This window comes from Quercus suber, unplaced genomic scaffold (genome assembly GCF_002906115.3).
Source record: "Quercus suber isolate HL8 unplaced genomic scaffold, Cork oak 2.0 scaffold_288, whole genome shotgun sequence".
In the NCBI taxonomy this organism is placed as follows: domain Eukaryota; kingdom Viridiplantae; phylum Streptophyta; class Magnoliopsida; order Fagales; family Fagaceae; genus Quercus; species Quercus suber.
Genome location: NW_027069744.1, coordinates 522,750 through 544,412, shown reverse-complemented (window position 1 = coordinate 544,412; position 21,663 = coordinate 522,750). Strand labels below are relative to the sequence as shown.

The following is a 21,663-nucleotide window of genomic DNA, read 5'->3' as shown; positions in this document are numbered from 1 at the left end:
CCATCTTTGTTTTCCTATTTGACTTTGAAGGCCTTTGCTTTATTCCTCTCATCTTTGTTTTCCTATTTGACTTTGCAAATCTTTGCTTTATTCCTCTAAGCTAAGGATGAGGAGCAAAAGAAGAAGATTAATGCCGAAGCATAACACCCAAATAAATGTACTTATTGCCAAGCAAACTTGATAGGAGACATAGGACAAGTATCTGAAATTCCATTTAAACACGGTACCAAAGATTGTGTTTTACAACCATTGATCTTTGTACGTCCCTTTTTATTTTTTAATCTGGGTTTTCTAATTCTTTTGCTTTAGAAATATATAACGATTAACGATTGTGTTTTACAACCATTGATATTTGTACAACTCTTTTTATTTTTTTTAATCTGGGTTTTCTAATTCTTTTGCTTTATAAATATATAACAATTAACCATATATCCTGCATCTATGATTGTTTATGATTATTTTTTGTTTATTGTTTAAAGTTTAGACCCATTAAAAAATTTTGTTAATGGTTTTCCATTGATTTTTTTTCCCTTTTCCTTTTGTTTTTGTAGGGTTGCTAGGAGCACAAAGTAACCAGTGAGAAAAAAAAATTTGTTTTATGGTTTTTCATGTATTTTTTTAAAAGTGATCTTGGTATGACCTTTTATACAACTATGAATCACCAAACCCTATACCTATAATTATTTATGATCCCATTTTTTTCATTGTTTAAAGTTTAGACCCATTAAAACTTATTTTCTTTTTATGGGAACATGTATTTCTCTTTTGAATAGTCATATATATATTTTTGAATTGTTTCAATAACTTCTAGGCTCTAAATCTCCTAATTCTTTAATTGTGTGTGTGTGTGTGGCATTTTAGAAGTTGTAGCATCTAAATTTTGCTTTAGTTTTTGCAATATTTGAACATGATTGGTAGATTTTGACAATCAATTGTTCTCTTACACTTCTCTGTTTTGACACTGGACTAACTAATTTATTACAGACAGTAAGTTAACAATCATCATTATGAGATTTACAAAATTTTCCCTCTTGCTAAACACTTTCGGTAATTAACTTCTCACGTTCACATTTCTCTCCTTCTCTCTCACTCACAACTTTCAACTTTCTATTCTTATTTCTCACTCACAACCTTCACCCCTCTCCTTTCTCATTTCTCCTATTGTGCTCTTAAGAAAGTCATGGTGGGTGCACCGGTCATGAAAGTTACACAAAGTTAATAATACTTCTCTTAGAGCATCCACAATGGGGGTTGTATATGCCAAATGCTAGGAGCATTTGGTATTTAAACCCCAAAATCCTCCAGCAACCCGGAAGGTAAATCTTATATGCAAAAAAAAAAATGAGATTTAGCTACAGTACCATCTCAAATGTAAGATGGTACTGTAGCTGAATCTTATAAAAAAAATAATATTTTAATGATTTTTGCCGGGAATATCTCTCACGCTCTTTATTATTTCTCATTATTTTCTCTTTCTTCGGTCTCTCTTCCTCCGTTCTCTCTTGTCTCCTCTGCTGTGTGATATCTTCAGCCCCATTACTCTGCCCCTCTCTCTCCGATCAGTGATCAGTTATGGGTGCTTCTCTTTCTCCGTTCTCTCTGTCTCCGTGATCCGATCCCCTTTACCGATTCAGTCCTCTCATAAATCGGTTTGGATTCACCGATTCACTCATCAAAATCACCGATTCACTCGTCCCATCGGTCTCTCAAATCAAATCGGTTTGGATTCACCGATTTGTTTGCAAAATCTCTTCACGAAGCTCCATCGGTCTCTCAAATCAAATCAGAATCAAAATCAAAGCAATTTACTAGGTGGGTTTTTTGTTTGTGTTTGTGTTTGTGTTTCTGCAATAAAAAATGGGGATTCGGCTTGTGTTTGTGTTTGGGTTTTGATCTTAAGAATGGCTGTTGATGTTTGCAGAGGTGGGGACCCATTTCAGAGTTCCATCCGAAGCCTTCTTTTGGGGACCCAATTCATTCATTTCATTTCATGGGTATGTATATATAGCTCTCACTCTTTCTTTGTATATTATATATAGTATTATATTTCTATACGTGGATCTAACACTTTTCTTTTTCTTTTTTTGTTTTAATCAGATTCTGCTGTCTGAGATTGGAGGCCAACATTCTTGCTCTTATTGGGCGTCCAATAATTTTCGCTCTTATTTCTTTGGATTCCTTAAACTTTTCATGAAGTTAGGCTCATTGAAAAATTATCAAAACTAACAAGCAATTATAACCTATGGTCCAAAAAGATCTTACTGTTCAATTTGAAAGATCATACTGTCTTCAAGTTGAAAGATCATAGCAATACACACACACACACACACACTTAAAAAATGAGATGAGGAATGAGAGTATAACCTTTGATACGATATAATGATAAGAAAAGATACATATAATTGCTTGTTAGTTTTGATAATTTTTCAATGAGCCTTTTGTAGTGCACTAGTGGACTATATGTATAATTCCCATTCTTAAAAAAACTGCCTCTGCAGTCTCTACCTTTTGTAGTGCTAATGCTGGCATAGACGCGTATTCGGTTCCTGCCATCCTGTTTGTTTCTGACATTGATGATAATGTCCTTGCCAAGGCATTTAAGATTGAATTTGCAAATGTTCAGGTGATCAAGGCAGGTCCTGTGGCAAAGGCAGAAACTCTCTATTTTTACTACTTTTAACTCTTTCATTTTTGGCTGAATTTGAGGAGCAATCAGAGCAATAACAAGCATTGTTACTATATGGGAAGGTGCTATCCTTTGAGACTCGAAGTACTCAACAAATTGGACCTTGTCTTTAGTCATCAATCTAAGTATTAACAAGCATTGTTATCTGCAGTTGCTAGAAAATTGTTAATATATAGTCAATTAGTCATAGTAATCCAGATTTAAAGGCTTATATTCTTATGCTTATTGGACAACTTGTGCTTTTCCCCTAAGATTAAATAAGATAAATTGAGGGATCTAAAATACAAAGAAATGCCAATTTCAGCACGTGGTGAGGTGAATGCAAATTTATGCCCTTTTATGTCACTCGAAAAACAAAAATTTGATAAAATCCATAGAAATAGATATACTTGCTTTTTTTTACTTATCCAAACAACTTGTACTGGCTTTTATGTATGCTCCAGATAATTATAATTAACAAAGAGATTGAATCTTATCAAAAAAAAAAAAAAAACAAAGAGATTGAAGGTCCAACCTTCTATATACATGATGAACGGATAAAAATAAAAACAAATTGAAATAAAACACACAAAAAAAAAAAAAAAAATCAACATTTTGTTTTTCAATTTTACAATGGGATATGCAGATTTGGCATATCCAGCCTTTGTCCTTGATGGTGCCATAGGAGAGCTACTGTCTATTTAAAAAAAAAAATTTGAAAGAGAATAGGATCATGAAGTTTGACGCTTTGGCTGAGCTCTTTCAGAAATATGTTTTGAAGTCTCACTTGGAGACCAAACTTGCTATAGAATGGTAAGATGATTCCAATGAAGTAAAATCTTAATAATATTTTCTTCCGTATGAAACATCAAGATCACTCACACATCATCTGTTCTTAACAAGTAGGACTTTGTTCAATGACAAGTAAAGACGCCTCAAAAGTTACCGAAAATGACTTACAGGGCTATTTCTAAGAAATGTACTTGTATCTCATATGTGCAATTTCTTCAATAACATGCAATGGAAACATCACTTGGAGAATATGATACATGCCTCACCCGAAAGGAAAATTTTTAAAATTGCAACAGTGAGTGCCAAAGCATCAAGTGCATTTAAAAAATACAAGTACAGATTTTTTTTTTTGAAATCAAGGACAGATTAATATATGCCTACCCAAAAAGAAAAATACCAGAGTAGAGGAATATTTGGTGCCAATAATCAGATTTATCTTTATTAGAATATATTATAACATCATCCACTTTTGGGAATCTAACTACAAAAGAATAGCCTTCACCTCATCATTAAGTACCTTATTAAAGAAAAATTTACTACAGGAAGAATATAGCAAAAACAAAACAATGATCCTTCAGTAAGTAGCAAGGGTCTGCTACCTCAGGCCTTGGGTGCAACCCCAGCCTTAATTTTCTGAATGGTGCCAATATCAGTATTGGGATTAAGACTTAGCCAAGTTGAGTTCAATTGAAATTACAATAAAATGACATCTGTGAAGTGGTATAAGCAGAATATCAAAACTATAAGCATGTAAGCAAACAAAATTCATCTTCATTATTATTTTAAGTAATATTAAGAACAAACTTGTCAAAGTACAGTCCAGCAAACATAGAAAGGACATAAGTTTTTCATATAAACAAAAATAATGTCATTACATACGTGGCACAACTTACTGCCAATTGATCAAGTTGGAACAATACATCATCTACATGTTCCAAACCTACGCTTAGAATAAACCACTACCAAAATAAGGTTGAAACAAAATATTATCTACATATGCCAAACCCCAACCCATATATAATTTACTACCAAAATATAGTTTATGACAAATAATCATCTTCTTGAGTCAAACCCAACTATTTACTCTAATTGTTGTCTTGCAAGGATTTTATCCTTGAGATTTTCAAAATAACGGCTTTCTTTGTCATTCATGCCACTTGTATCTAAAGTCATTATTCTTCCCTCCTCCCTAATAGTTTCAAGACGAAGCCTTTCATTTTCAATATCAACTCTATGCGTCTCCCTACTAGTTTCAAGCCGAAGCCTTTCATTTTCAATATCAGCTCTTTTCTTTTCAGTATCAGCTCTTTCCTTTTCAATATCAGCTCTTTGCGCATCCACTCGAACCCTATCTGCTTTGATGCGAAGAGCCTCATTGTCTTGTTCATGTGATTCCTCCATATATTGCAATTTTTTTGCCAAATAATCGTCAAAACTCTTATCACCATCTGCTCTCTTTCGCTTAGCCTTTTCGGCTTTTCTGCCAATTGGTCTCTCTAACTCCACTGTGTCATCATCAATACTACCACCTTCATCAATTGAACTTGGAGTTTGAGGGAACCCTTTTGATCTTTCCTTAGGCATATTCCACTTTGGTTGGTTCTTCAACTCAACCCAACAATGTTCAAATGCAAAAGCTGATTTTTTGCCGGTTGTTTGAGCTGGTGATTCTTTATATAGTTCCTTTGCATCTTTCAACTAAATTAAAAAAATAAATAAATAAATAATTAGTGTTTTGAAACTATTCGGAAATTATTATTGTGACACCATTGCAATATAATGTATACCTTGTCCTCGTAAGTCACACCACTTGGATTTCGGGCTTCAATTTTAGCCATGATCCCAGCAAACCTACTTGTCTCCCTATTAATATTTCCCCATCGACTTTTGAGGGAGGAAGCAGAACGTGTGGTTCCGTAAGTATTGTTCTTGCAAAAATATTGCCAAATTTTCTTCCAAAATTTGTCAAGTCTTTGGTCAGTACCTTCCACGGCATCCATGCTAATGTTAAGCCATGCAGAGACAAGTAGTTTGTCCTCATCTACGCTGAAGTTGCCACCACGTTTTGTTGGATTAGGGGTGACAATTTCAACTTCCGGACAAGACTCTTGGATGGGCATTGAAGTATTTTGAGACCCACTTAAAAATGGTGCCAGAAAATCATCATCCATCCGTGAGATATTAGCATATTGTGCTATCTCTTCTTGTGTATCCATCCCTTTTAGAAAACAGTACTACAATTAGAAATACAAACCTAACCAAATCTACAAGAGTTCAAAGCCTTCACATATTATGATTGGTGGCAGCTTCTCATGTACAACAACATCCTACAATATATTTTGACAACTCCTAATCAAAACAATATATTAGAAATACAAACTATCCCTTATGTTTTGTGACAGTACAAACAGAGAGCTTTTTTGAAAGGGAATGAAGAAGTTTAGGTCTTATATACAAAAGGCTTTCACTTACTCCAAGTAACCCCCAACATAATGGAGGTTAATTTACAAGGTAGAGAAAGTGTGCACTTAAGGTTAGGAGAGGTGTGGGGGTTCACAAGGGAACAGTGGTTAGGCTTGAGTAGCCCCCTGCCTTGATCACATGTTATGTGAGAGAGGCTCTTGTGGACATAATTGAGTGACAGTAGTAGAACTGTAACTCATACTTTTTTGTGTATGACTATTGGCTAGTTTTGGAACTCATTTGCTAGCTGTGTTAATGGTTGCTAAGGGTTCATTCTCTTTGTTCACGAGCTTGGATCTTAATGCCCAACTGCGTACAAAACACATTCAATCATTCATTTGGATTTATCGATCTTTACTTATTCTGTATTCCCCATTGCTTTAATGGGATGAGAATTTGGATACTAGCTAAGTGCTAATTCAGTGTTCCTAAGAGCCTATTACAAACAAAAGCATCACTCACAAATGGCCTATTACAAACATAGTAAGTCTAATGACATTGCTTTAATAAGTACAAGGAACATTGCATAGTGGGCTTAATTACACAGTAACACAGAATAGTTGCATGTAACATTGTGGGCTTAATTACACAGTAACATTGCATAGTGGGCTTAATAAGTACAAGGAACATTGCATGTAAATAAGTAATTAGAGAAATATCGGTTTAGAAGTCTCTACAAGGAAGAGTTCAAAACAGGACATTTAATAATAAAATGAGATTTACATAAGTGGAAATGTAGATGCTTGAGATGCTCTAGTATTTTTAAATTGCTCTAGAAAGATCAAAAGAGAATCTTCATTTCCTTTCACACACCAATACAGTGACATTTAGTAACAAAATCGATTTCTTTCCATGGATGCTTAATTATAATTGTTTTCCAAGTGTCAAATCAAATATGTACGGTGAAAATTCTGTGCTATTGACTACACCCCAATAATTTTCACACTCATTGAACTGAATTCCACAGCTCCTTTTGAGAACCATTCCTAAATTTACACTAAACATACCGAAATTGCAGCTTCAACATATAAAACGTGCCATTGTCATAGAATCGAAACTGGGTACACTAAATGTTTCCAAATCAATCCACAAGGAAACACACGACATGCAACTATTGAACTATTGTATTGGGTTTTTTTTTTTTTTTTGGCATTAATTCTAAATGTTTATCTTAACAACTAAAAGAAATTCACAAATGCATTTTTATATATGACTCTTAAAAGAACAGAACCCAAAACAAAATAAAGGATGCAAAGCAATTGAACAAAAGTAGGAAACATACTGGAGCGGAGTTCAGAGTCACCGANTAGTAATGCTTTCTGCTTCTGAGCCGTCGCTGCCGCTGCTGCCGCGGTGGGTCCACTTCCGCCACCGCTACTCCCACTTCCGCCTTTATTCATTCTCTCTCTCTCTCTGGGCACTCTCACAGATACAAATGAAAGCCTGAAATGGCTAACTTGGGCCCAATTCTGTCCCAGCCCAGAAAAGACAAATAGAGGTTAGGCCTAGAAGAAATACAAAATCGACAGCAAAAAAGAACGACATTAGAGTGGAAGGGACGATTTCGACCTAGGCAGTGGATAGAGAGAGAGAGAGAGAAACGGAGTCAATGAAATATATTCACAATCCATGAAAAGATTACAATTTTTCACATTAAATTAAAGAAGCATCCACATCCGGATGCTAAATGTCATCTTATTTTACAATCTCAAAAAGCTACTTTATCTATTATACCATCCCATTTTACAATACACCTAACATCCCAAAATTCTATATCTCATCCTTTTATTAAAATATTATTTTTTAATCTTTCTTTATTATTACTTTTCCAACTACCATTTTTTTGTTGTTTCAAATTCAACTGCTTTTTCAAACGGTTGGAATGTCCCTGCCAAATTTTTTTCTACACACACACACACACACACGTTGGAATGTCCCTGCCAAATTTTTTTCTAACACACACACACACACACACACAGAACCTGCCTGCCACAATGTCCCTGCCAAATTTTTTTCTAACACACACACACACACACACAGAACCTGCCTGCCACAATGTCCCTGCCAAATTCTTTTTCTAACACACACACACACAGCCTGCCACAATGTCCCTGCCAAATTTTTTTCTAACACACACACACACACACACACACCCTGCCTGCCACACACACCTGCCAAATTTTTTTCTTTTCAAGTTCTTTCCACACACACACACACACACACACACACACACACACACACACACACACACACACACACACACACACACACACACACACACACACACACAGACCTGCCTGCCACACACACCTGCCAAATTTTTTTTCTTTTCAAGTTCTTTCCAACACACACACACGTTCTCTGCCTGCCACACACAGCTACCAAATTTTTTTCTTTTTCATTTCAAGTTCTTTCCAACACACACACACACACACACACACACACACAGAACCTGCCTGCCAATACAACCTGCCAAATTTTTTTTCACACACACACACACACACACAGAACCTGCCTGCCAATACAACCTGCCAAATTTACACACACACACACACACACACACATCCTTCCAGTTTTTTTCTTTTCAATTTCTTTCTAACTATTTCAACAACCACAGAACCTGCCAATTTCTTTCCAACTATTTCAACAACCACACACAAAGAACCTACCAACTTTTCATTTTTTTTGAGAAAGAACTTGCCAAATATCAATTTACTCAAACTTGCTAACTTTAAAAATCCACATACATACATAAAAATGCAACCTGCCAAATATCAATGTACTCAACCTGCCAACTCAAAAAATCTACATACATATATATACATACAACCTGCCAATTTTTAAAACGTGCAACTATTGAAGCTTCAACATATAAAACGTGCCATTGTCATAGAATCGAAACTGGGTACACTAAATGTTTCCAAATCAATCCACAAGGAAACACACACATGCAACTATTGAACTATTGTATTGGGTTTTTTTTTTTTTTTTGGCATTAATTCTAAATGTTTATCTTAACAACTAAAAGAAATTCACAAATGCATTTTTATATATGACTCTTAAAGACGGCTCAGAAGCAGAAAGCATTACTACAAAGAGTCGAAACCGACATTGGCAGCATCGTTGACAACTTCAGCCACCTCGTCAATGTCTCACGGGTATTCAAATATTTGTATTACATTACTGTTTTTTTGCTAAGCTTTTCTAATTGGGTTTTTTTTTTTTTTTAAATTTTAAGTCTTTGTGGCTCTTATTGGACAAATCTTTTGGATCTTCCAGTTTCACCATCAACAAATCTTTTGGAAACCTGTGCTACACTCATATGTTAAATTGCTTAATTTATGAATTGAGTTTTTACATTTCACTGTCAACAAATTTAACCAAGAATTTGTATCGAAAAATGCTAGGACCACGACAAATTACACAACTTTTGTCACAGCTTGAGTGGTGGAGAAAAAATTTGTGTAATCTGTTGTGGTTCTAGCATTGTTGATTTGTATCTAGCTTTTAAATGGTTGTTTTGTTTGTCTTGGTTGGTTGCATGCTTATTCTCATTAACACATGCATTGTTTGTATTAGAATAATGGTTAGTGATTAAATTTATCATTCTCTATTGGCTTAATTTTTTCAGACTAAAGGGGTAGTTTAACATAGTATCAAAGTAGGTAGTCCTAAAGTCTAACCATGTCTCCACTTTACGTCACATTCTAGTCCGTTTGGATTGAGGGGGAGGAAGGGGGATTGGAGGGAAGTAGAATATAGTTGGCCAGAAATAGGCTAATTTCCAGCTAACTCTACCTTACTCTCCCTCCTTCCCCCTCAATCCAAACAGACTAAAGGTGGGCTCACACCCAAGAGGGAGTGTTAGGATAATGGTCAAGTGGTTAAATTCGCCATTTCCTGTCAGCATAAAGTTTTTGTACTAAGAGGTAGTTTAACAGATTGAACTGACTAGCCTTATCTTGTGGTTTTCTTCTTATCTGTACTAAGATTTGAACAAATGGTTGTTCCCATCATCCTTAGCCTCGGTAGCATAGCTTGTGCCCATCATTGGTATCAACATGTCATTTTTAATGGAAGCTTTTGTTTTGTGTTGAATAGTTGTTTAATAATTAAATATTAAAATTAAGGTGTCCTAGCCATTTTCATAAATCACCCATCTTTATTGTTTAGAGTAAAGGTACAAACCATTTGGCAACTTAATCAATTATACGGGCCATTCTCACCTATTATAGATCCCATATTACCCAATATCAACTTATCTAGGGGGTCACTTGATGAATGAAAGCCTTTGATACTTTAGGATTACAAGGCTGTGTTGCTAAGGGTGGTGGTGGGAATCAAGAGGGGAAGATTTGGGAAAAAGACAGGATATGAAGTAGGGAGAAATAATCTGATTTGGTTGGACATCAGATTAAGTCCGTTAGGAAATAGATAGGATGAGAATGCTGAGAACTTTAGCAAGGGGGACAGAGAGTGGATTTGAGAATATCAGCAAGAGAGAATTGAGAAAGAAGGTAAGAAAGAAAGAGGGGAATGTGAAAAGTCGAAGGAAGAGGAAGTGGTATATGCAGATTTGAGTTTGGGGCCATTAAGAATGTAATCTGGCTTTACACCTCTGATGGAATTAAGAAAGGGATAACGTTATGAAATTCAGTGTTTAATGCAGCTAGATAATAAATTATGAGTGATATTTTCCGTTATACATTGCATATTATTGCTCTTGTCATAGGAATCTAATCTAACACAACATATTTATATCTAATGTAGTTATACAAGCTCAACTTGAGAGTCTCTGATGTATTGTGTTTGCTTTTTCTATGGACTGAGATGTGGCGAATTACTGTATTACTTCAAAGTCCGTGTAGGCCAACAGTGCCATGTGGCAAATTATAATTCGTCAATGTCAATAATTATTGTGATTGCCATGTGTCAAAACTTATTATATTCGTAAATTACTCCTCCAAAATGAGATATAATCCCTTTGGATGGAGGAGGGAAAGGGAGAGTAGAAGGAAGTAGAGTAGAGTTGATTGAAAATAGGCTAATTTTGAGCCAAATTTACTCTACTCTGCTTCCCCTCCCTCTCCCTCAATCCAAACAGACATATATATGAATTGCATTTATTGTATCCTTATATTACTTTGCAAAAATTTTATTTCCAACTCATTGTACTGCCCGATTGTTGGCTTTCCTGCAATTGTGTGAAGTCCAGAAGACCTTTAAAGCATCATATCTGATTGTGTTTATTGTGTTCCTAAAATATTTATGATTAAATTTTATTTCTCAACCAATTGTAATGCCAGATTATTTCCTTTCTTCCAATTATTTCATGTATACAAGTGAAGTTCAAACAATTTTTTTTTTCTCCCATTAAGTTCATAAAAATTAAGGAGCATGGACAACCCTAGTCCACAAATTCATTATAGACAACAGAAAATGAAACTTTACTTATTGTAAAGCAAACAATATTTAGTCAGTCTGCACAACAGCAAGGTATCTTCGAGGCCTAGCCAAGCAACCTGTAAACTACTTTCTTATCTTTTCTGGTGGGAAATATGAATTTTGTTTTCGCCTTAAGCGTACTGTATTTATACCGAAGTTGACCCCAAAGAATTACAATGGCCATTAACTGTAATATTACAACAATTTATTTTGGGGTTGTGGACTGGAATAATGGCACCAATCCAAATTGCAGCGCTATATATGAGCAAGACATAATTCCAGAGGCACTGGACTGACATGACAACTAGGGACAACATAATATGTGCATGCGAGTCCATTTCCTTCAAGACAATTCTTCAGTAGGAAGGAACCTTGAAGATAAACTAAGACCACATGATCCACAATCATACATGGCGATGCTTGAGAGTCAATTCTAATATACAACCAGCTTTCTTACTACATGTCAAAATTTGCAACGAAGTGAGCAGCTAAACATGAATTTCCCTATATTGTATCTGCAGTATCAAAAAGCTTATTCCAAGCTTGAATTGGTGAAACATCATGCAATCTCTGATCTTCAAATTTAAGAGCACTGGCATGTATACTCATGAATCAGTTCTCAGAATAAAAGCTTTGAAATTGTTTCAGAAGAGATAGGCATAGGACTGGAGACCCTCCCAAATTTTCGTGTTCAGGATATTTTTGAATGTATCTTTCTTTCCGGCCAAAAATTTCGAATCACTGAAGATATATAATGGTGCATTCCTTGGATCAAACCATGGCCAGGTTTCTGCATGGTACCAATCAATGATTGATACTGTGACAATGTGCTATCTGATAATGGCTCCAAAAACTCACACCTAGCCAGAATTTCAGGTGGGGGTATACCAGCAATGAGGTTTGTGTCCAGCCTTTGTTTGCCCTTGGTGAACTCTGCAGGCATCTTAACTGGTGCACTTTCAAGGGCAGAAGGAGATGCACCTGGGATTACCTCCTGCTTAAAAGGCAGTGCTCTAGCAGCTTGCAAGCAAAACTCTATCCACTGATGAATCAGTGGAGATGGCCCTCTAACTCTGCCCCCAATTTGGTTTGTTTCAAATCTAGAGGCGGCAGGGATTGCCTACAAAAATATCATATATCTGAAATCTAAAATGGAAGGCTAATATTTCACACTAAAATGTGAGATGTTCAGAAAAGTAAAGGTTTGACAACCAATGCACTATTGAATCATAATGGAAGCTGCTCAGTACCCATTTTGTCTCTACAAAATTCCTGTTTGTACTTAAATTATGTCCTCTAAGGATCACGAATTCTATAAGAAAATTAGACGTCAATGAAGATGAGATGATAGAAGGCGTACCCATAAATCTGCCCATAAGCTAGCCCCAGACTTGGGAACAATTACTGCAACATTAGATGAGCGTTTTGCAATAGGAATAACATCAGTACTCCACCCAACAGCCACCCACACATCTCCCACTCCAAATGCTTTTAGATAGTAGTGAAATAAATGTTGAAAATAAACACCGTTTGGTTTGTGTTTTCAAACAACATTTTTTAGTTTTTAAACAGCATTTCACGCATTTCAATACACTTTTTCACCCACACGTATTTCAAAAAACTACAAACAACAATTTTCAAACTACTCTACCAAACACCCCCGTACTAGCACTTAATTTAATGGGAAAGGAAAATGAGTAATCAAAATTGACATGTCCATGCTCTCATTAATCAGAGATTGTTCAAACATTAGATACAAATAGAAAGCAATAACTCAATCCAACTACCACTAATTAAAATTTTGAGTAAATTACACCAACCTCCCCTCAAGTTTTTGGAGAAATATTATGGACTTGCCTTCTTCTTTTTTTCCATTTGAAAAAAAAAAATGACACTATGTTCCCCAAAGTCATGTATCAGATACACCACTCATGTGCCAACTGAGACAAAATATTCTTTTTTTCAAATTAAATTCCCAACCAAAGTAAACTCACATAGTAGTTACAAACCAGGCAGTGATGACAAGGAAAATCAGAGAAAAATAAAATATAATCAAACTAGCCCCAAAGAGCAGTGTTATTTTTAGAAATAGGAGTCAAGTCCATAACATTTCCTCAAAAACCTATTGGGAGGTTGATGTAGTTTACCCATTAACATAAACTTTTATTGCACAATCCCAGCAGCAAGGAGTAACGCCTTTTTTTTATTCCCTCTCCATTACCAAAACTACGTCGTTTTGGGCTTTGCTTTATAACCCTATTAATCCTATTTTCAGTATTTGTCTCTCACTTCAAGTCTTCAACAGCAGCCGTTCTCTTCTCCCCTTTCCCTCTCCAGTCCATCTCTCTCTTTCTGTCATAGTGTCATAAAGGTACTGTCAATGTCATTCCCGTTACTCCGTCTTCGAATCCCGGGTTGCCGCCTCTTCCGCCGACTCTGCGTACAAGTTTCTATTCAAGGTCCTCGAGTTTTGGGGATGTAAGTGTGGATTTGACACTCCCAACTCCAACTCCAATTCTAACTTGAAATCTTGGTAGTAAAGCAACACCATTTTTCTTAGTGCGTTCCAGCTGGCTGAAGTACTGAATTTGTTCTTTGTGTTCAGTTGCAGTTTTAAACAATCCTCCTTTATATTTCTAAATCATGCATTCAGGGTCTGTTTGGATACTGTTTATTGTTAAAAATTGAAAACTTATTATTAAAAACACTGTAACAAAATAATTTTTAAATATATGAATAGTGTCATAGGACCTAGTTTTAAAGAAAAATTTCCTGAATTCCGTACTTGCAAGTTTCGTGAACAGTGCACAAAACCCAGCCAAAAAAACGCAGACGTGTAAAACGTTGGTTCTGCTGCTATCCAAACTCACACTCAAGCAGTCAAATGAATGCAACTATGGTTGGAACATACTTTCAACCGATAAATATGCTAGGAAGCAAATCTCCTATCATACAAATGCGAAACACCAAGAAAGAGAGATCTCCTCTATATAAGTCTGGAAGCATGCATTTCATACTCAAACAAAGAAAAACAGTCCAATATATAACATTAGAAAATCACATGTGTGGGTTCAGAGTTTCCGAGCTCCAGTTCGAGCTGGTGGTACCCATGTGCTTACCCAACTGTACCATGAAGCGCGAGATAATGACTGCCATACATGAGTCCTTTTTTTTTTCTCAAAAAAAAAAAAAAAAACTCATATTATCTTTACGCAATGTGACTTATTCAAGGGTTTTAACTTTTTAAAACATTTTTAAACCGAAACAGTCTTAGCTATTTCCCTTTAGCAGCTTTATATGACTTAGAGCAAAGCCCTTGCAAGGCAATGCTTCCCTATTTGCAGCAACGTATTGAACCTCAAGCAAATAAGAGGTGTGCCCATGGCATGCTTCTTGCGCCATGGCATGATCAAATATTTGCGTCTGTACAGCCTGAATAGAGAGTATGGGGGGAAATAAACTTCACCTGCTCTTTATATATCTTTTTTTCAACAGTTCCGCATGTCATTAATCTATATATGCAATGACATTCTTTGTTTGCCCAATTCGATAAGTACAATCAACACTTTGGTTATTCATACTGGAAGGAAAAAAAAAAAAAAAAAACTTAAATTCAGTTAAACTAATCCTGATCCATAGGTGAATACACCAACTTCCCTAGGAAAGTCAAAAATCCAAGGGGGTGGGGAGAGCCAGAGTGAAATGGAAAGCAAGGAAGAAAGAAGCAATTTGTGAATAATTCAAAGACCATATAACTTGTACACCACTACAACCAACAGTGAAATTTAAAATTTAACAAAGAGACTACCGAATGAAGTTACATTAACAAAGCAGCTATACGTAAATGGTTTTTTTTCAAATATTATTTAATGCCACAGCTTGAGTCAGATAAAGAAGTGAGAGAAGACACGAAATATATATTCAGCAACGCAACTTCGTAACTGATCCCACAACAACTTCCTTGACCTATGTTACTTCCATAGATGCTAACACCCCACCCCTTCCCTTTGCACTTACATTTGCCATTACCAATGGTATGATGATATTAACAAGACTACATTGACTTCTTTAAGATTAGATTCATATTTGGCCAAACCAAAAATATAAGCTGGTCACTAGGAAGAAAAACGTTAAATTTGTACATGATAAGTAACCTGACAAACAACTAAACCTGATAAACAGTAAACAACTTCTATTTTATAGGACAAATAAAGCAAAGATGAAGTAAATAGAATTATAACAGAAACAGTAAAATGATTACAGGTGCTTGATGAACCCTTTTTTTCGCAAATATGATGAAACCTATGCGTGAGAGAGAGAATTAGGTTGTAAAACTTTATTATGCAAATAACCAACAAAAAAAGTGACAAAAATACAGTTCTTATAGTCATACTCATTAACTCAAAAGTGGAATAACTTCATGGTGACAATCAGTACTGGACAAGACAATGAAGTTTCCTAAACAATGTTCATTACAAGAGAAATATATTACAAAGAATTGTTAAAATTCTAGCTATTTTTTTTGTCTAGCTTACAAGGTGGGTTTTGTCAAAGTCGTCCAATTTTTTTTTTTTTTTTAAAGAAAAAAGAAAATATATAAAGAGCACCTGGGATTCCAAGCAGATCAACTACAATCACATGATTTGCTTTAATTAGCGTAAGGCCTAGACCACCAACTAGAGATGTCAAGAGAAATATGGAGGCTCCAACACTGGAAATTAAGAATAGTTTACGGAAATCTTTGTTTAAAGTTTAAAAATTTCACTATGATTTTGGAGGGGGAGGGGGGGGGGGGGGGGTTTCCCCTCAATCCAAACAGACTAAAGGTGGGCTCACACCCAAGAGGGAGTGTTAGGATAATGGTCAAGTGGTTAAATTCGCCATTTCCTGTCAGCATAAAGTTTTTGTACTAAGAGGTAGTTTAACAGATTGAATTGACTAGCCTTATCTTGTGGTTTTCTTCTTATCTGTACTAAGATTTGAACAAATGGTTGTTCCCATCATCCTTAGCCTCGGTAGCATAGCTTGTGCCCATCATTGGTATCAACATGTCATTTTTAATGGAAGCTTTTGTTTTGTGTTGAATAGTTGTTTAATAATTAAATATTAAAATTAAGGTGTCCTAGCCATTTTCATAAATCACCTATCTTTATTGTTTAGAGTAAAGGTACAAACCATTTGGCAACTTAATCAATTATACGGGCCATTCTCACCTATTATAGATCCCATATTACCCAATATCAACTTATCTAGGGGGTCACTTGATGAATGAAAGCCTTTGATACTTTAGGATTACAAGGCTGTGTTGCTAGGGGTGGTGGTGGGAATCAAGAGGGGAAGATTTGGGAAAAAGACAGGATATGAAGTGGGGAGAAATAATCTGATTTGGTTGGACATCAGATTAAGTCCGTTAGGAAATAGATAGGATGAGAATGCTGAGAACTTTAGCAAGGGGGACAGAGAGTGGATTTGAGAATATCAGCAAGAGAGAATTGAGAAAGAAGGTAAGAAAGAAAGAGGGGAAGGGGAGGGAGTGGAATAAAATGTTGGGAAAAGCAAGGGGCGCACTTAAGCGCATAGGCCTCTTGGAGCCTAGGCGCAAAGTGCAAGTGTGCACCTTATTGAAGTGAAGCGCACATTTTTAAAATTCTCATATAAATTGAAATAAATTTTTTTATATAATTCATATAACATTTAGATAAGCCCTACTTTTGCAATTTTAACACAAAAATTGCAAGTCAAGTCTCTTTTTTTGTTTTTTGGATAAGCTAGATATGAGTACTTCCATGTAATATCGTTTCTTAAATCTCCTATATCCTTATTGCCCTATAACTAATTAGTAATATTAGTTAGGTAAAATACTATTTTGGTCCCTAAATTTTAACAAAAGTTTGTTTTTCGTCCCTAAACTTTAAAAAGTTCTTTTTTCATCCTTAAACTATTGAAAAGTTTATCTTTCATCCCTAATATTCCTCAACCAATCAAACAAAGATCTAAGAACGCGTAGTTTCAAGTGAAGCACGTAGGCATGGGCATTTTCATTTAATTCATTGTATCACTACTGCATTGCCTGCACTTTGCTAAGGAAACAATGGGCTAACTCATTACCGAGTAAATCTTCTTGCTTATTGGTAAAAGGGAAAGAAGCCTTTGCAGATAATCACCTCCCAGCCAGTGCTTGCACATTTTGAAATTTGGCTTTTTGTGCCAACTAGTTCATTGCCTTGATTGAGTGAACATAGTTACTGATGTTGTTGTTAACTAGCTCTTGAAGTTGGTATGAAGCTAGAACTTCGTTTTTTGATGTTTTGTTACATTTGGTGGGTGCCACCTTGTCTCTGGGATCAGTGAGGACCATTTAGTCTCTAGAAGGGAAGGGAACCTTATACCTACTAATTGCCATTAATGAATTATAATTTTTTAATCTCTAGAATGGAAGGGAGCCTTCTTCCCTATAATTGCCAAGGTGTAAAATCAGGAAAGGGAGCTATAGGGGCATAAGGCCTTTTCAAATTGTGGGAAGTGATTCTTAACAAACTTGCCTTTTAAAATGTGAAAATTAAACAAACAATTAAGAACCCATCCAAATATACCAGAGTTGAGTAGTTTAGATCTAGAACCCGCTTGTTTATATTGCTGTATGATGTAAATAAAAGAAGCAAGTGATCTTTGAAGGGTTAATTGGTTTTTCTAAGGAAGTCACCTGAGCTTTTGGTTTGTGTTTTAATTATTGCTGAAAATTTTAACATATCTATTCTTAGAAGTTTTTTTTAATGTGATTATTTTGCATGGAACCTTGCTTAATGTAGGTGAATGATCTTCCTGTCAGAAATTCACAAGAAGCTTTCATGATGGAGATGCGTGCAGCTAGAATGGTAAGAGAACGGTTACAGCTTTCTCTCACTCATGCGAGCATGCACAAGAATGTAGACATGTATATATAGTTTAAAATTGAAATCTCATTCATCTATTTTTAGATTTAGATCTTGGAAAGATTGTTGTGATGCAAAGGAAAGTTTGGGATGCAGTTTGTGAGTTTCTTTTTTGCATATCCTTTTTAAGGGATTTAGAGAGATTCCACGCGCCACAAAGCCATACACTTGCCCATAAAAAAATTGATGAACTCAAGGATGCATCTCCCATTGAGCTATTGAATTTCTTAGATGATACGAGTTTATATAGATTTTTTTCTTTTCTTTTCACTGAGATATGAGATACTTGCTAAAAATAAGGTTGTTGATAATGGATTTAAAAGTTTGGATTTTTAAAAATTTTATTTTTACTGTTAAGACTATCTAAGCCTTATTCTATTTTAGTTACTGAACACCAACATCTTCAATTATAGGTTCAGACAGCCGACTCTCTACTTAAGTTGGTATCAGAGCTTAAGCAAACCGCAATCTTCTCCGGATTTGCATCCCTTAATGACCATGTGGAGCAAAGAACAGCTGAGTTTAATCAACAGGCAGAGAAGACAGACCACATGTTGGCAAGAATTGGAGAGGAGGCAGCTGCCAGCCTCAAGGAGCTTGAATTGCATTATTTCTCTTCAGCAGAGAGGGCTAGTGATACTCCGCAGTTGTGAATGGGTGGCATAAGAGAAGCATGCTAATCAGCATTTGATTCTACTCTTAAGTAGTGCGATTTATAGTTCTAGTTTAGTTTACCAATTCGATCTGATCAGTTTTAATTTCATTGTAGATGCTTCTTAACAGTCAGTACTAAAATTGTCAATGAATTTAATGGGTTATGGTCCCCCCCCCCCCCCCCCCCCTTTCTCCTCTCAACTATGGAATTATTAATTTTAAAAATATATATACACTATATTTGTGCAACTCAAAATAAGTGAAACAAGTCAACAACTGTTGTGTCCCAAAGCCTTGTGTCTGGATTACATTCACCTACTAAGTAGTAACTAGGGGTGACAAAGTAAGCCTAAACCCATTTGTCCACCTAAACTCACCTGCTTTAATTGAACCTAAACTCACCCAATTATTAGTTGGGTTAAATAGGCATTAACTCAATTAGACCAAGTGATTATTGGGTTTTAACTTGAAACCCATTTAACCCAAAAATAGTATATCCAAATTCAACCCAGCCTTTCCATAAAAAAATAATAAAAAAAAAGCCCTTAGACATTTCAATGTTTCATGAGGGTTTTCATTTTCCCTCATTTTCTCGACTCCAATCACGTTTTAGTCTGAGACCTAGAGATCTTTTTTCATTTTATCTATTCACCACTTTGCACTGTTTGGTCCTTGAGAAAGTTTAATCTCAGTCAAATCCAGGAAAACAAGAAACAAGAAACCAAACCAAACCATGTATCAACCCAAGAAATAAACCCATAAACACAATAACCAATCCATCTCTAGCAAACCCATAAATCCAAGTCGCCGATCGGCAATTGACATTGAAGATTCACCGATGAGCCACAGAACTCTCCGAGCTTCACCATCAACTTTGCAACAACAAACATAAATTGATTAATTATTCACAAAAACCAAACAAGTTCACAAAAAATCAAATTTGGAAATGGAAAATCAAACAAACCTGTGAAAGAAATGGAGCGATCGACGGCGAGGACTCATGTAAGGCCACCGACGTAGCGGAGTGTGCCAACAGTGTAGCAAGGGAGGATTTTCCCGCCATAACTGCAAAGGAATTTGATGGTCTCTATGTTTTTGCTATTGTTGGACTCCATGAAAGTTTCGAAAGTTCTAGAGAGAGAGAGATGGTTGCCGGTTGGGGAAAGAAAGAGTTGTGGAGAGGAGATTTTGGTAAGTGACAGGTTCAAAACTCTAGGGAATCCAATTTTCAAAATTCATTTCCTTGTGTTTCTAAAATTTCTTGGCAACCAAACGGTGGACCACTTAGTTTCTTATCTTATTCCTCTATTTTCTTGTCATTGAGGTGTTATTGTGTTTATGGGCATTTTGGTAATTTTGATAATTAGGTAATTTGGTGGGTTGGGGTTTACCCATTATAATTGAGTTGGGTTGGGTTGGGTTTGGGTTAGAAGCAATTAATTAAATGGGTTTTAATGGATGAATGAGTTTTGTATATCCAACCCAATTATGTCCACCCCAAACCCACCCATTTGACATTCCTAGTAGTAACAGTGGATTTGTTAAGACTTAAGAAGATTGCCTTTGCCTCAAGAGTTTAGTTTAATAAAGGACTTCTTTAGGTTGCTTGTAACTAGGAGATTAGGTTGCTGATATCTTTTGTTATTATCATCTATTATTAGATTGTTATCTTTATCAAGGATAGGTGTTATAGTTATTATCTAGTTTAGCTAAAGTTTCGGCTAAAGTAGAATAGCTGTCATTGTTATTGGTTGTGATTATTTGGTATGTGTTTAAGTTGAATCATGATGAATAAGAGTCCATTTGGAAATAGCTAAAAACTGAAAACTGAAACTGAAAACTAAAAAATACTGTAGCAAAATCATTTTTAAATATGTAAATAGTATCGTGGAACCCATTTTTAATGAAAATGTTGCTAAAAAATAAAATTTGTGGGTTCGTGAACAGTAAAATTTGTACTAAAATGGTAGAAACGTCAAAATTTCATGCACAGTGCATGAACAGTAGCTGTTTTGTCTCATTTTCAAGTGCCAAAAAAAAAAAAAAAAAAAAGGAGGAGCAAAATGCAGACACAAATGCTTTCAGCCGAAACCAAACGTACACTAAGAGGCAACAAAGAATTAAACCAATATTTCCTTTCCTTTTTCTCATTCTTGGAGATTAGGGGGTTGTTTGGTAGATTAGTTCTAACATATATTTTTACATTTTAAACAACATTACACACATTTTCACTCAATTTTTCATCCACACATATTTTAAAAAATTATAAACAACATAATTCAAACTCCTCTCCCAAACACCCCCTAGACATCTCGAATAAACAACAATTCCATTAAACCAACTTGGGCAGATCAACAACATATCACGTGTTTCACCAATCCTTAGTATAATTTTCATAGGTGAATTCTATTACAAAATTTTAAAAAGATTTAAGATACTATTCAGTTAAAATTTCATTACCCCAAGTTTTAAGAGATCTAAAAGAATATTTAGTACTTTTTTCTCCACATGGATAAACTTAAAAAACTCGTGTGATATCTTGACTCTTGAGTTGGTACTTTTGTAGTGTCGATGAATCCAAACCCCACACATCACAGGTTCACAGAATCACAGTATATACCTAAAAAAAATCCTTCTCTCATTTATTTTTGCCTATTTTTACTCTAAAAAGTGGCGGCGTTTCAATCATCTCTCTCTCTCTCAAACACTCTC

At 35.4% G+C, this 21,663-nt stretch overlaps 2 protein-coding genes and 1 long non-coding RNA gene across 3 annotated transcripts; 2 read left to right on the top strand and 1 right to left on the bottom strand.

Moving 5' to 3' along the window:
* Positions 1 to 1,548: 1,548 nt before the first annotated feature.
* Positions 1,549 to 2,181, top strand: LOC136071136 (uncharacterized). The gene is made up of 3 exons (XR_010632443.1): positions 1,549 to 1,812; positions 1,922 to 1,994; positions 2,098 to 2,181. It is a non-coding gene; the product is annotated as an uncharacterized LOC136071136 (long non-coding RNA).
* Positions 2,182 to 4,357: 2,176 nt separating this feature from the next.
* Positions 4,358 to 5,529, bottom strand: LOC136071135 (uncharacterized). The gene is made up of 2 exons (XM_065782062.1): positions 5,245 to 5,529; positions 4,358 to 5,155 (listed from the first exon to the last, which is right to left on the bottom strand). Exons 1-2 carry the CDS (start codon positions 5,455 to 5,457, stop codon positions 4,538 to 4,540), a joined length of 831 nt encoding a protein of 276 aa, XP_065638134.1. The 5' UTR covers positions 5,458 to 5,529; the 3' UTR covers positions 4,358 to 4,537.
* A 420-nt stretch (positions 5,530 to 5,949) lies between these two features.
* LOC136061089 (mediator of RNA polymerase II transcription subunit 22a-like) lies at positions 5,950 to 19,121 on the top strand. Its single transcript, XM_065782050.1, has 4 exons — positions 5,950 to 5,955; positions 8,986 to 9,078; positions 18,175 to 18,240; positions 18,711 to 19,121. The coding sequence occupies exons 1-4, from the start codon at positions 5,950 to 5,952 to the stop codon at positions 18,948 to 18,950; spliced, it is 405 nt and encodes a 134-aa protein (XP_065638122.1). The 3' UTR covers positions 18,951 to 19,121.
* The last annotated feature ends 2,542 nt before the right edge of the window (positions 19,122 to 21,663 follow it).